General features: G+C 42.4%; 1 protein-coding gene across 6 annotated transcripts in view; it reads left to right on the top strand.

The window, feature by feature from the left end:
- The window catches only part of CACNB2 (calcium voltage-gated channel auxiliary subunit beta 2), a 129,501-nt gene that overhangs the window by 85,150 nt on the left and 31,341 nt on the right, over positions 1-13,010 (top strand). For 5 of the 6 annotated variants that reach the window (XM_039245865.1, XM_039245863.1, XM_039245866.1 and 2 more), the window contains exons 3-5: positions 7,049-7,171; positions 9,026-9,162; positions 12,932-13,008. In XM_039245865.1, coding sequence (XP_039101796.1) covers positions 7,049-7,171; positions 9,026-9,162; positions 12,932-13,008 — 337 coding nt within the window. Of the gene's footprint in view, positions 1-7,048; positions 7,172-9,025; positions 9,163-12,931; positions 13,009-13,010 lie in introns of those variants that run through there. The other variant, XM_039245868.1, reaches the window with a different exon arrangement.

The raw sequence follows: 13,010 nt of genomic DNA, 5'->3' as shown, positions 1-13,010 counted from the left end.
GAGACACAGAATCTGAAGTAGGCTCCAGGCTCTGGGCTGCCAGCCCAGAGCCCAATGCGGGTCTCAAACCCACAAGCCGTGAGATCATGACCTGAGCTGAAGTCAGACACCCAACCAACTGAGCCACCCAGGCACCCCAAACTTTTTATTTTTAATTGTTTTTTTTAATGTTTATTTACCTTGGAGAGAGAGAAAGAGTGAGAGCACATGCTCAAGCTGAGGAAAGGCAGAGAGAGAGAGAGACAGACAGACACAGAATCCAAAGCAGGCTCTGGGCTCTGAGCTGTCAGCAGAGAGCCCAGCATGGTGCTTTGAACTCATGAACCAAGAGATCATGACCTGAGCTGAAGTCAAATGCTCAACCAGCTCAGCCACCCAGGTGCCCGGCCTAGGAAAACTTCTTTGAGTTCTCCTCATCTGGAAAAACCAATTGTTCTCTGCATAATATACAACACACCATTCAGACATCAGCACATAGTGGTAGTTCTTATAATTTTATTATAAGTTGTGCCGCGTGCAAGATGAAGAAGAACTTGGAAGAGAAGAATAGTAATTGCCTTACATCTGTATTATTTATTCATCCCCCTTTCCAAACCTATGTGAATGCAGACTGGAAATACCAGAGAATCCCAAGCAGGTTCCCAACTGTCAGCATGGAGCCTAACGCGGGGTTCAATCTCCCAAACAGTGAGATCATGACCTGAGCCCACACCAAGAGTCGGACGCTTCACCGACTGAGCTACCCAGGCGCCCCAGCCAGTGTTTTGAAAACATGTTTACATAATAGTCTGGATGATGAGATGCTCTGCTCTTCTGCACGTTGATGCTCAGTGATGGAAGAATTTGTTCAGTTTTAGTCCACAAGGTGAAGTGCAACAAGCATTTAATTCTGTGCCCCAAAATGGCAGATACAAGACAAGAGTGGTTTTCCAGCCACCGAAGGCTGTAGAGCATCTGCCGGATAGAAAGAACCACAAAAGACAAAGGAATCCATCGACCTTGTTAACCTGTGCACAGCAGAATGAGAAGCAGAGACTGGTGGGAAGGTATGTCGCCACCTCAGGTGCCCCCCACAGCCACCAAACAAGTTAGCCAGGAATCCAGGTAGAAGGAGACAGCAAGAGTAGACTCCAGCAATGGCCCTGGCCTGAGAATACAGCTCTTAGGCTATTTGTGAGGTCAAAAGACAGTGGGATTGAGGATCACGTGGTCTCCCAGGTGACTTACTGCCCCACTGCTTCTGTGCAGTAGGGTGATTCTAAATGTAAATCTAAGAAGGGGAAAAGTCGAACTCCAACCAAAGAGGGAGGCAAACCATAAGAGACTCTTAAATACAGAGAACAAACTGAGGGTTGATGGGTGAGGGGCGAGGAGGGGAAAATGAGTGATGGGCACTGAGGAGGGCACTTGTTGGCATGAGCCCTGGGCATTGTATGTAAGCAATGAATCATGGGAATCTACTCCTGAAGCCAAGAACACACTGTATAGACAGTATGTTGGCTAACTTGACAATATATTTTAAAATAAATAAAAATAAAAAAACTCGCAATCTGCATTGGGGTTTAAGTACCACAGTCGTCCTGAAGGACCCCACCTAGGTCTGTGGACCCCCTTTATACATGTGCTTGCTTTCTTACCCCCTTTCTCTCTAGCTGTGACCAGTCTTTCCGGCAGGCCCGTGAAGCCCTGAGTTGCAGGGCAGCCAAAGGACAGGGGAACCTATGGCCTGAGGCAAAGCCCACTCCTCAGAGCCCACCATTAACTTTTGGTCTGGAGGCCTGGACCAGCCTCGCTTCCCTCAAGACCCAGAACAGTGTGGGGGCCCAGTGTGTCTGATAGCTCTGGACCAGTCTGTCACCAGAGTCCTCCTGGTGTTCCTCGGAGGCTCCCTGGCTTCTATTTGTTCTTCCTTTTCAGGACTTTACCTTAACCTGAGGAAGGGAGTAAAAAAAAAAAAGAGAGAGAGAGAGAGAGAGAAATAAACATATAGTGGCCTCAAAGCATCAACGATCAGAGTTAGAGCCACAAATCGTTACAGAGGCTCCCGTGAGTGTGGAGTGGGGGTCAGCTGACCCCCGTCCCGGGGTCCTGATCGGAGACATAACACTGGAAGGAGAAAAACAAGGCAGGCTTCCGGGCTCTGAGTGGGAACGAGGCTGAGAGGCCCAAGTGACGAAGGGGAGTCCTTGAGGCCTGGACCGCACCGCCAGGAGGCCAGAGATGCAGAGGCCAGCTGAAAGCAGGATGCGTTTGAGTTTTAAAAATGGTTTCATGGGATAAAAATGCAGAGAGTCCTCAAGACATGTTCCCGTGGGACTTCACGTCGGTTACAAAGAAAAGAAAATAAAGCCCCTGTGTCTGAAGACATTCAAAGAAAATCAGAATTAAAGAGTAGGATAGTGTCAGCAAAACAAGTCTGGGAAGTCCCTACTGTGTTCTCCTATCCGACAGAGTATGAAGGAATCCACGCTGGGGGAAAACATGGCTGCCGTTCACCTCTTTTAACTGGTTTGGTCTGAGCAGCGGCAGAGTGGAAGAGCACAGAGAAGACAGTTCAGGTGGGGCCTTAAAAGATGGGTGAATATGGGCAAACGTTTATTTAGGCATGGCATTTGTTATGGTGGCATTTGTTATGGCATTTATTGAACATTCTCTCTGTTCCACGCACAGGCCTGGCCTTGTGCATGCATTTTTTTGTGAGTTTGGATATGGGGTTGGGGGATGTCAGATTCCACATACCAGTGAGGTGATACCCGAATTTGCCTTAGTCTACCTTAGCTTAATGCCCTTGGGGTCCAACCATGCCGCTGCAAATGGCAGGCTCTCCCATAACTTGTGACATGGCATTTTCTGAAATCTCACGATCGCCCTGCCGTAGTGGTGTCACGACTCTCATTTCAGCCAGGAGGAAACATTGCTCAGCGAGAATGAGAAATATGCCCGGGCCACTTACCTGGTAAATGGCAGGATCAACTTTCAAATCCAGGCCTTTTAAAGTACCAGACGCGTGAACCCAGATGCGTGGAATTGATGTGGAAAATGTCTTCCACTTAGTAGGTGCGCTGCTTGAGTCAGTGCTGAAGTGAGTTCAGGGAATGATGTTGTCATTTGGTCCCTTTGGTTGGCATCCTGGGGTATTTCTCTCTAGCAGGTAAGCTCTCGTATTTTGATAAAGCCTTTTTCTTCCTCTCTACTTTCATTGTTGTCCATTCTTTTTTTTTTTTTTTTATGTTTTATTTATTTTTTTTAGGAGAGGGAGAGAGAGACAGCGTGAGCAGGGGAGGGTCAGAGAGAGAGGGAGACACAGAATTGGAAACAGGCTCCAGGCTCTGAGCTGTCAGCACAGAGCCCGACGCGGGGCTTGAACCCATGAACCGCGAGATCATGACCTAAGCGAAAGTCGGATGCTTAACCGACTAAGCCACCCAGGCGCCCCTTTTGTTGTCCATTCTAATCTTAGAAATGCAGTTCCTGAAGTGAAGCTAGTCAGGGATGGGATTCTGCTGTTCTCTCCTCCCTGTGTGGTGTATAAAGCTGATTCCCGTATAGAACTCCATATCCAGTGCTAGAATTGTTGGTTACAGGAGGTGAGCCAAGGAACGATGCATGTTCCGTATGGATGTCTTACACTGTCAGAACAGAAAATTATGATCTGTGGCTCTTGTTACTACATGCGAGCCTTCACCACACCTTTAGTTTGTTTTTCTGTTTGTCAGTGTTTCTTCTTTGAAAAGTTAATGTGTAGAAGACATGAGATTTCCATGGGGTCCTATGTAGAGATGTACATTTAAATTTTATGTCTTCCAGGGATGAAAGAACATATGCCACACCTAATCGCTATATCCTCCGAGGAATCAAAGACCTTGGAGGAGGAGTGCCTGGGTGGCTCAGTTGGCTGGGTGTCTGGCTTCAGTTCATGGGTTTGAGCCCAGCATTGGGCTCTCCACTGTCAGCGAAGAGACTGCTTCAGATCCTCTGTCTCCTTCTCTCTCTTTCCCTCCCCCGCTCGCTCTCTGTCTCTCTCAAAATAAATAAATAAATACACTTTAAAAAATTTTTAAAAGCCTTGAGGGAAATGATCATGCTAACATAAAAATTTTTTTTGATCTATATTTTTATGATCTGAAACTCTCCTGAATAATAGAAAGATCGATTCAAGAAAATCTTATTCCTGGGGCACCCGTGTGGCTCAGTTGGATAAGCGTCCAACTTTGGCTCCGGTCATGATCTCACGGTTTGTGGGTTCGAGCCCCGTGTTGGCTTCTGTGCTGACAGCTTAGAGCCTGGAGCCTGGTTCAGATTCTGTGTCTCCCATTCTCTTTGCCTTTCCCCTGTCTCTGTCGCTCAAAAATAAATAAGCATTAAAAAAAAATTAAAAAGAAAATCCTAATTCTGGCAGCAAACCCAAATCTGATGAAGACTACATCTTGTTTTAAAGGGCACCATCATATAGTGCTGGTTGTAATTTAAAATGGAGCAGCCCATTTAGATAGTAGTTTGGAATAGAACTTAAAAAGGTTTTGATAACTGGCTTACTCATGCTACCTCTGGGAATCTGTCCCAGGGAGAGAATTCTAAATAGAAGCTTTTCGTATAGAGATTTTTCAAAGTAGAATAGTTATCATAGTGAATAAACTATAAACCCAAGTATCAAAAAAAGGTAAATGGTTTGAATATTTTTGAAATGGCAGATTTAAAAAGCATATCACATGAAAAATATAGTATGTTACTTTAAAGGCTGGATGAAAAAAAAATACCTTTTGATTATAGCTGTGGGAGCAGAATCTATGTATGTAAAGAAATTTCAAGAAAAATGGAGGCACCATCACTATCCAGGATTGTGTTTCAGTGAAATAATTATGGGCAACTATTCCAAACCCCTCCTTTCCCTCCTGACAAGCATAGTCAAAGAACTCCTTCAGTAAGGAAAAACTGCTCAGAACAAGGTGACTGGCCCATAACATACAGAAACACAGTGCCCTTTAAGGCAATGCCACTTTTGTCTTTCTTTGACTTATTTCGCTTAGCATATTACATTCTAGTTACATCCAGGTTGTTGCAAATGGCAAGATTTCATTGTTTTTGATCTCCGACCAATATTACATTGTATATGTATACCACTTCTTCTCTCTCCATTCATCATTTGATGGACATTTGCGCTCTTTCCACAATTGGGCTATTGTTGATAGCATTGCTATAAACACAGAGGTGCGTGTACCCCTTCAAATCAGCATTTTTGTATCCTTTGGACAAATAACTAGTACTGCAATTGCTGGGTTGTAGGGTAGTTCTATTTTTAGTTCTTTGAGGAGCCTCCGTACTGTTTTCCAGAGTGGCCACACCAGTTTGCACTCCCACCAACAGTGCAAAAGTGTTCCCCTTTCTCCACATCTTCACCAACACCTGTTGTTTTCCTGAGTTGTTAATTTTAGCCATTCTGACAGGTGTGAGGTGGTATCTCGTTGTGGCTTTGATTTGTATTTCCCTGGTGATGAGTGATGTTGAGCATCTTTTCCTGTGTCTGTTAGCCATCTGGAGGTCTTCTTTGGGAAGTGTCTATTCATAGATTCTGCCCATTTCTTCCCTGGGTTATTTGGTTTTTTGGGTGTTGAATTCGATAAGTTCTTTACAGATTTTGGATACCAGCCCTTTATCAGATATGTCATTTGCAAATATCTTCTCCCATTCTATCGGTTGCATTAGGAAAGCACTTGGGATGAGCACTGGGTTCTTCTACTTGTTTGTAAGTGATGAATCACTGGGTTCTATTCCTAAAACCAATACTACATGATATGTTAACTAATTTGAATTTAAATAAATTTTAAATTTTTTCTAAGATTATTTTGAGAGAGACCGAGAAAGAGAACAGGGGAGGGGCAGAAAGAGAGGGAGAGAGAGATTCCCAAGCAGGCTCTGCACTGTCAGTGTTGAGCCCGATGCAGGGCTTGAACTTCCGAACCATGAGATCATGATCTGAGCCCAAACCAAGAGTTGGATGCTGAACTGACTAAGCCACCCAGATGCCCCCAAATAAATAAAATGTTTTTTAAAAAAGGTGACTTCATTCATGTTACCATCTTTAATGGCTGACTCAACTCCAGGAGGAAAAGTAATAGAATTAAATGTCATTGATTTTCATAATTCCCTGCAGCCTTCCATGAAATATATTCTCTGGTTCTTTTTTCACCCAAAACACTGTACTTCCTATAGCTGTGTCATTAATTATTAACTAAAGTAGCTGTTTGGGGTGAGAGTGGTGATTGTTAAGTCTTTTTCACTGAAACCAAAGAAAATGGGCACTTTATCTCTTGTGTTTGCAAAGAGAACAGTGGCCGTTTTCTAGTTTAGAAATGGGTGGTATGTGGCTGAGGGCACAAAAATAACGTGAACGAAGCCACCCTTCGTTACTTGATGCTTTGCAACTTTACGGGGAAGTATTTGTCCTTGTTAGGCGATTCCCGTTTATCCACAAGGTGAAAAAATCGCTAAGTTCAGAAATGGTGAAAAGATTTACGTGTTGTGAACACTAAAGAACCAAGGCAGGAAAACAGTGACCAGGGGCACCTGGGTGACTCTGGTGGTTGGCACTTGATTTGGTCCAACTCTTGATTTCAGCTCAGGTCACAATCTCACAGTTCGTGGGATCGAGCCCTGCATCAGGCTCGGTGCTGGCAGCATGGAGCCTGCTTGGGATTCTCTCTCTCCCTCGCTCTCAAAATAAATAAATAAAAACATCGTTAAAAAAATGACAGTAGGGGCGCCTGGGTGACTCAGTTGGTTAAGCATCTGACTTCAGCTCAGGTCATGATCCCCTGGCTCGTGGGTTCGAGCCCCACGTCAGGCTCTGTGCTGACAGATCAGAGCCTGGAGCCTGTTTCAGATTCTGTGTCTCCCTCTGTCTCTGACCCTCCCCTGCTCACACTGTCTCCCTCTCTCAGAAATAAATTTAAAAAACATTAAAAAATTTAAAGAATGACAGTATTCAGTGTATGTTTGTATGTCGGAGGTTTCTTTTTTACTTTTTTCTCCCTTTCTTTTCTCTCTGTAGACAAAGCCCGTTGCATTTGCTGTTCGGACAAATGTCAGCTATAGTGCGGCCCACGAGGATGACGTTCCGGTGCCAGGCATGGCCATCTCCTTCGAAGCAAAAGATTTTCTGCATGTTAAGGAAGTAAGGAAAATAATTCGAATTTCTACCCACATGACTTTTCCACCTTGAAACATCATTTCTTATCTCTCACTGCCGTGAAATAGCATTGCAGAAATACACGCTGCACTTGTGTAACGTGCACAGATTCAGTGCCTCTCAACCTTTGCTAATATAAATATAACCTTTTTAAAGAAGAAAGAAGTCACAGGCCTCTGCCAGTAACCTCAGGGCTCCCCTGGGCTCTGTGACCCAGAAATTGGGAATTACTGGAGTATGTGATCCGTTTTTATGCTTAACCTGTCCTTTTTCTTTTAATTTTTAACCTTGGCTCCATGTCGATTCCCCCTCGCGTCTCAAGTTTAACCGTCTGGGGAGAGTTCATAATAATACCTAGAATTCCTGATCTCTCCTCTCTGCGGACCATGGCCAAATGCAGACCAGCGGTGCTCTGGTGTTTCTTTCGGGGGTAAATGTGCACAGCAGCGGGAGAAAGGCAGGAATTAGAGGCAGGAATTGGAGCCAGTCATACAAGCAGCAGAAAGCAGGGCATTCCCTCCTCCTCTGTGCCAAAAGTCTCCACCTGTCAGTTAACAACGACTCCTGTCTGTACATTGGAAAAAATCACCCTTAATTAAGCTTTCTTGTGAGTCAGCATTTACCAAATGCCAGCTGTGCAGAACGTGATATTAAATGACCAGAAATTCCCCCTGAGTGATATTCTCAGTGTGTGAGCATCAGGTTTCTTTGGGCCTGTAGGAATGACCATCGGCACAGACTTCCATCTAAGGGATGGTGTGTCAGGAAGAACGTATATAAATTTAACTGCTCACTATGATAAAGGCTGTAAGAAGAGGAGGCGATGACTTGGAATTAAAAAAGCCTAGACCAAAGAAATTAAAAAAATAAGATAGCCTAGACAAGACTCCAATAAAGAAATTTTATTAAAGAAAAAATAAATCCATACTCTAAAACTCTGTGTAGTAAAGAGGTGTGGAGAGGTACAGTTTTAGCCTCGATTCCAAAATGTTTTTTATGTATGTAAGGAAAAAGAAAGCATAAAGAATTTAGAACCTACTATTTCGTTAACTTTTTAGAAAGAAGTACAAGATACTGGCTGGAAAGGAAAGATCATAAACGCTGTCAGAAATGATGGCATGCCTAGAATGTGAATTTCCAGCCAAAAGTTAGGTTAATCAAGGGTCTCCTCCTGAGGACTGATACTTAAAGACAGATCTCTTCTCTACCATGGAAAGGAAAGAAAAACAGCGGATATTCTTCTTTGAAATGTTCAGGAATAGACTGGAAAAGTCCTAGTCCATTGAGAGAAGTAAAACCAAGTCATAAAGATGTAGGATAAACATTCTATCCACAAGAGAGAAATTGTCCACATCCACATAAGTGGAGAAATCACCGGTGAACACCGTACCATTGTAATTATAAACCTGTTTGCATACAGGGAGATTTGGCTCTGACACAAAATATTTCAGGCAGATTTCAGGATTTATCTCTTACTATTTTTAAGTAATATGATTACAGGAAAGAACTCTGTAGCACTCCTTGGTTCTTAATAGGAAGAGTTAGTATTTGAACAAGGGGCCCGCAGAGGCCGCACTGAGGTTCAGGCTAGGCTCGAACCAAACCAGGAAAGGGAATGTGGGATATATCCTATGATGAGCTGCTGAGCTCACTGGCAATACTTTAGTCTTAGATGTTCAACCCATGAAGCCTTTAGGATTTCTCCACTTGTGATGTTGAGGCATAGTTAACTGTATTCGCCATAATATTTCTCTCCACTGAAAACAGTTCATGTAGAAGAAAGTCTGAAGACACGAAGTTCTGCACACTGATGGTAACAAATTTTGATTTTGTGTTTAGAAATTTAACAATGACTGGTGGATAGGGCGACTGGTTAAAGAAGGCTGTGAAATCGGATTCATTCCAAGCCCAGTCAAACTAGAAAATATGAGGCTACAGCATGAACAGAGAGCCAAGCAAGGGAAATTCTACTCCAGGTATGAGAAAAACATCAAGTGTCTGTGCAGACGTCCCTATTGTGGCGTCATTCATGTCTTCTTGTTTTCTGGATTCCACAGTCTTTACTATGTGTTGAAAAGCAGAGTGGCGATATGGTTTACTGATGGGCGTCACAAATCCTGCGTTTTAAAGCCTTCATCCCAGCCTCCGATTTTCTTCTTCTTTGGGAGAGAATCAAATTCATTGTTATCATTAATAATAAAGGCATCGAGTGTTAAATTTGGGCTTCAGTGCAGAGGAAATTCTCAAGTCCTCATCTCTTACTGAAAACATGCTGGCACTAAGCAAACTCGGTGACTAATCCCGGTCCCTTTGGTAGCTGCCTGGCACGGCACGAAGGTGTTTTAGAGATGATGGTCTTCACTTCACCGGCAAAGAGCAGGTCTGGTGATCCGTTACTTTCATTTTCACTTAGGAAACTCAATTTTCAGTTCTGCCCACTGCTAAGCACATAAAGGGAAACTCGATGTGAAACCAGTTAACACTGCCTTTGCAGATCGCAATTAGATGAGTTATGTAATACACTGGGGCTGAATAATCCTTCCCAGAATTCTTGAGGTTGTGAGCCCCTCACTAAAAGAATCGCTGGAAGAGCTCCTCAGACACAGGGTGAATTTGAAATTGAACCCGATGCAGACAAGTCCGAGAACATGGCCTGCTTCTCCTTGTGTGAAGGGATGTGATTTGGGCAAACCTTTTTATTAATGTGAATTGCTAGGCTTCTATTTTCTTGGTTATATTTTGTTTCTATAATGCGACAAGTTTCTTTGTCACTGGTAATATTTTAGCATAAGCAAGATTTCCCCCCACCTCCCCGAGTATCTGCAAATAAGTCAAATAGAAGATCTTTTTTTGGTTTGGAACATCCCTCCTTTTTAACTAGTATTTTGTAACTGTCAGGCTGTTTGAGTTCAGGTGGATTCCTCTTTTGTTGAAAGCTCTCCCTCATATTTGGCTTTCATTAACCTGTGGGTTATTGGAGGCTCTCAGATTCTGAGATGTGTTTAGTCCTATAAAAGTGGACACATGCAGATCAAAAAAGCATGCACGTTTTACTTATAGGGTGTTGGAGATGGGATCCTATTCATAAAATTTCCAGTGTTCTCCTGGCTTTACTGTGTATTTTTCTATCCTGTGTATTGATAGTTGGTCTCTCCTTACTAGCTAGTACAATCTTACAACGTGGAAAAGTTTTATTTTCATAGGGTATAGATACTGCTGTTTTGAATTTGGTGGTATATAGTTTGTTGAGCTTTGAAGTGATCTCAGAGAAGAGATTGTTTTGATTTGACTTGTGGAGGATAATTCAGTATTTTCAAGAGTTGACCTGGTCAAACAAGTTTAGGACAGTACTACGTAAGATTTTCCCGAGACTTTAATCTGTTCAGCCTATGAATCTGGATAGTGGGATGGGGAGATTTTTCATGTATATACTAACATTACCTTGAACTTTTCTTGGTTCACGTCTTTGGAATAGTCTTTTGTAGAATGCATTGTGGAAACTTTGGGATGGGTTTTTACAGAGATAGACGTGTATATCTTTCTCTGCTTATTCACGTACAAACTGAGAATACTTCTCAAGGAGTAGGTAGGGAGAAGGTTTGGCCAACATTGTTAAGGAAGCATGGTTTCCTTTGCCTCCCAGGTGGGCATCCCTGGGTCTGATGTCCGTCATCAGCTCAGTTTTATAAGAACCTACGGGAACAAGAAGTATTAGAACTTCCACTTCTCAGACGAGGCAACAGGCAAAGAGAAGGTAGGGAACCTGACCAAGCTTGCACAGCTTGTAAGTGGTAGAATCAGGATGTGACCTGGATCCATCTGACTGTAGCCAGACTGCGAATGGACAACGTTTTACGCTGCACGTTGTGTGGCAAGGGCCGAGGCACAGCAAGGAGAGGGCAGATCGCTATTATTATTACGTCTTGTATTAGTTACTATATTAGATTGTTTTGCTATTGCATTTTTTCCCTTAAAAGACTATATAAACCGTCTGTATTTGGGGAGTAACACCTCATAACTTATTTTAGGGAGCTAGGTGACCTTTCCTATACCTGTGTATCTTCTCTTTTGATTTTCTTGATTTTATTTTGTCCTATCTGTTTACCTAAGTGTATGCCTCAGTATGTGAAAGTATTTTTTACTTGCTTCCAGAGATTTTACATTTGCCTTCTAACACCTGAAACACAGTTTTATGCTGAGGACAGAACCAGAATTCAGCAGTATGTAAAAACCTCTGATTTTTTTAAATTACGGAAATCAACCGAAACCAAAGGCGGTAAATGGGGAGCAGAGCTCAAGAATGTGGCATTTGTCTAGAATTAAAAGTTAAGGGCAAATTTGCATTTTGAACATTTTGACTATTTGCAGTGGTTGTGGAAATTTTACACAATTCAAATAATACCTTGACTTTTATTAAAATTCAAAGAGAATGTAACACAGACCCATGCTTCAACTGAAATTAGACTTTGGACTTTAGAAGAAGTAACAACGAAAACCAAACAAACACAAAACTTCTGGAAGAAAAAGTTTTGGTCCTGGTGATGAGTATTCTTACTGCTTCTATAAATACCACTTTTTATTAGTTTTATATATGGTCTGGTATTCTTGTTAAATGTACTGGAGGACCCTCTTAAAAATCTTAAAAAGACCCAGCGGCCTCCTGCTAGCTCCTTAAAGTGTTTGATGTTTGTCTGTTTTATGCATGAAAATGCCAGAATGGCAGAAATACAGTTCAGCCTGGTTATTGGCGTTTTAGTGGAATTTATATTTTTATCTTAATACTTATGTAATTAAAACATTACCCTTTGGTGAACAGACATTGTAGCAAATCCTTTCAACTAGACCCATGATTGGCTCTGATAATAAACGTCAGGCACTACGATCATCTTGGCAAAATTGCCTGTCACTCTTGTAGCTATTTCTTTCCATCTTCTTCATCCATGAAGGGGCCGTTTGGTAATAAGATACTTAGCATGGTGGCATGCTGGTAAAAAGCAAAAACAAAAACAAAACATAAGTGCTCTTATTCCGATGTTCACTCTTAAGTTTCTGAGATGCTGGCGTGTCTTGTTTCAGATTTTAGAATTTGGTGGTTCTGAGGTATACGCTCTTCAACTTGTGCCTAAAATAACCAAGGTGAATCCTCTGTGGTCATCAGGCTTGGGACATGTTCCGAATACTAACTACTAGCAGAGGGTTAAATCATACAGCACTGCATGTGTCGTGCTCCGTGGTAGATCTTTTAAAGGTCAGCGAGTTTAGTATTGCTGTGTTTTTCTTTTGTAGGTTGCCCATGAAAGCTTGGGTACTTTCAATCCTAATACACTAAAAGTACCCAAGCTGAGCCAAAGAACGAGGAACCACACAAGAAGAAAATCATACATTTCGGTGTTAACTTTAAGGGTCTATGCATTATTACTTCAGAAGGTCTCTGACACAAAAAGCAAAGGAAATCTGCTGTTAGCGCTGGCGGAGAGTTTAAGGGCTGCAGAAATTACCCTAGTTCTCTTCCATTCTCTCAGGGCCTTTTAAAATTAAACATTGAATTTGAAACAGAGACTATTACATGGCTGTGTCAAGTACTCCTGGAATCTCCGCTGGGAAATTACTATTTGCCTCCTTGTAGGGAAGACGAATTTAAAGTTCAGTAAAAAGACAATGACTAATCATGTTTATTGAGCAATAGAAATGTTTTAATGTCTGAAATAAGTGTCAGGTGTAATATAAATTTTTGCTTTACTTCAGTAAATCAGGAGGAAATTCATCATCCAGTTTGGGTGACATAGTACCTAGTTCCAGAAAATCTACACCTCCGTCCTCCGGT

The sequence above is a fragment of the Hyaena hyaena genome, unplaced genomic scaffold (assembly GCF_003009895.1).
Source record: "Hyaena hyaena isolate Hyena2069 unplaced genomic scaffold, ASM300989v1 scaffold_277, whole genome shotgun sequence".
In the NCBI taxonomy this organism is placed as follows: Eukaryota; Metazoa; Chordata; class Mammalia; order Carnivora; family Hyaenidae; genus Hyaena; species Hyaena hyaena.
This window is presented reverse-complemented; position numbering and strand designations above follow the sequence as displayed.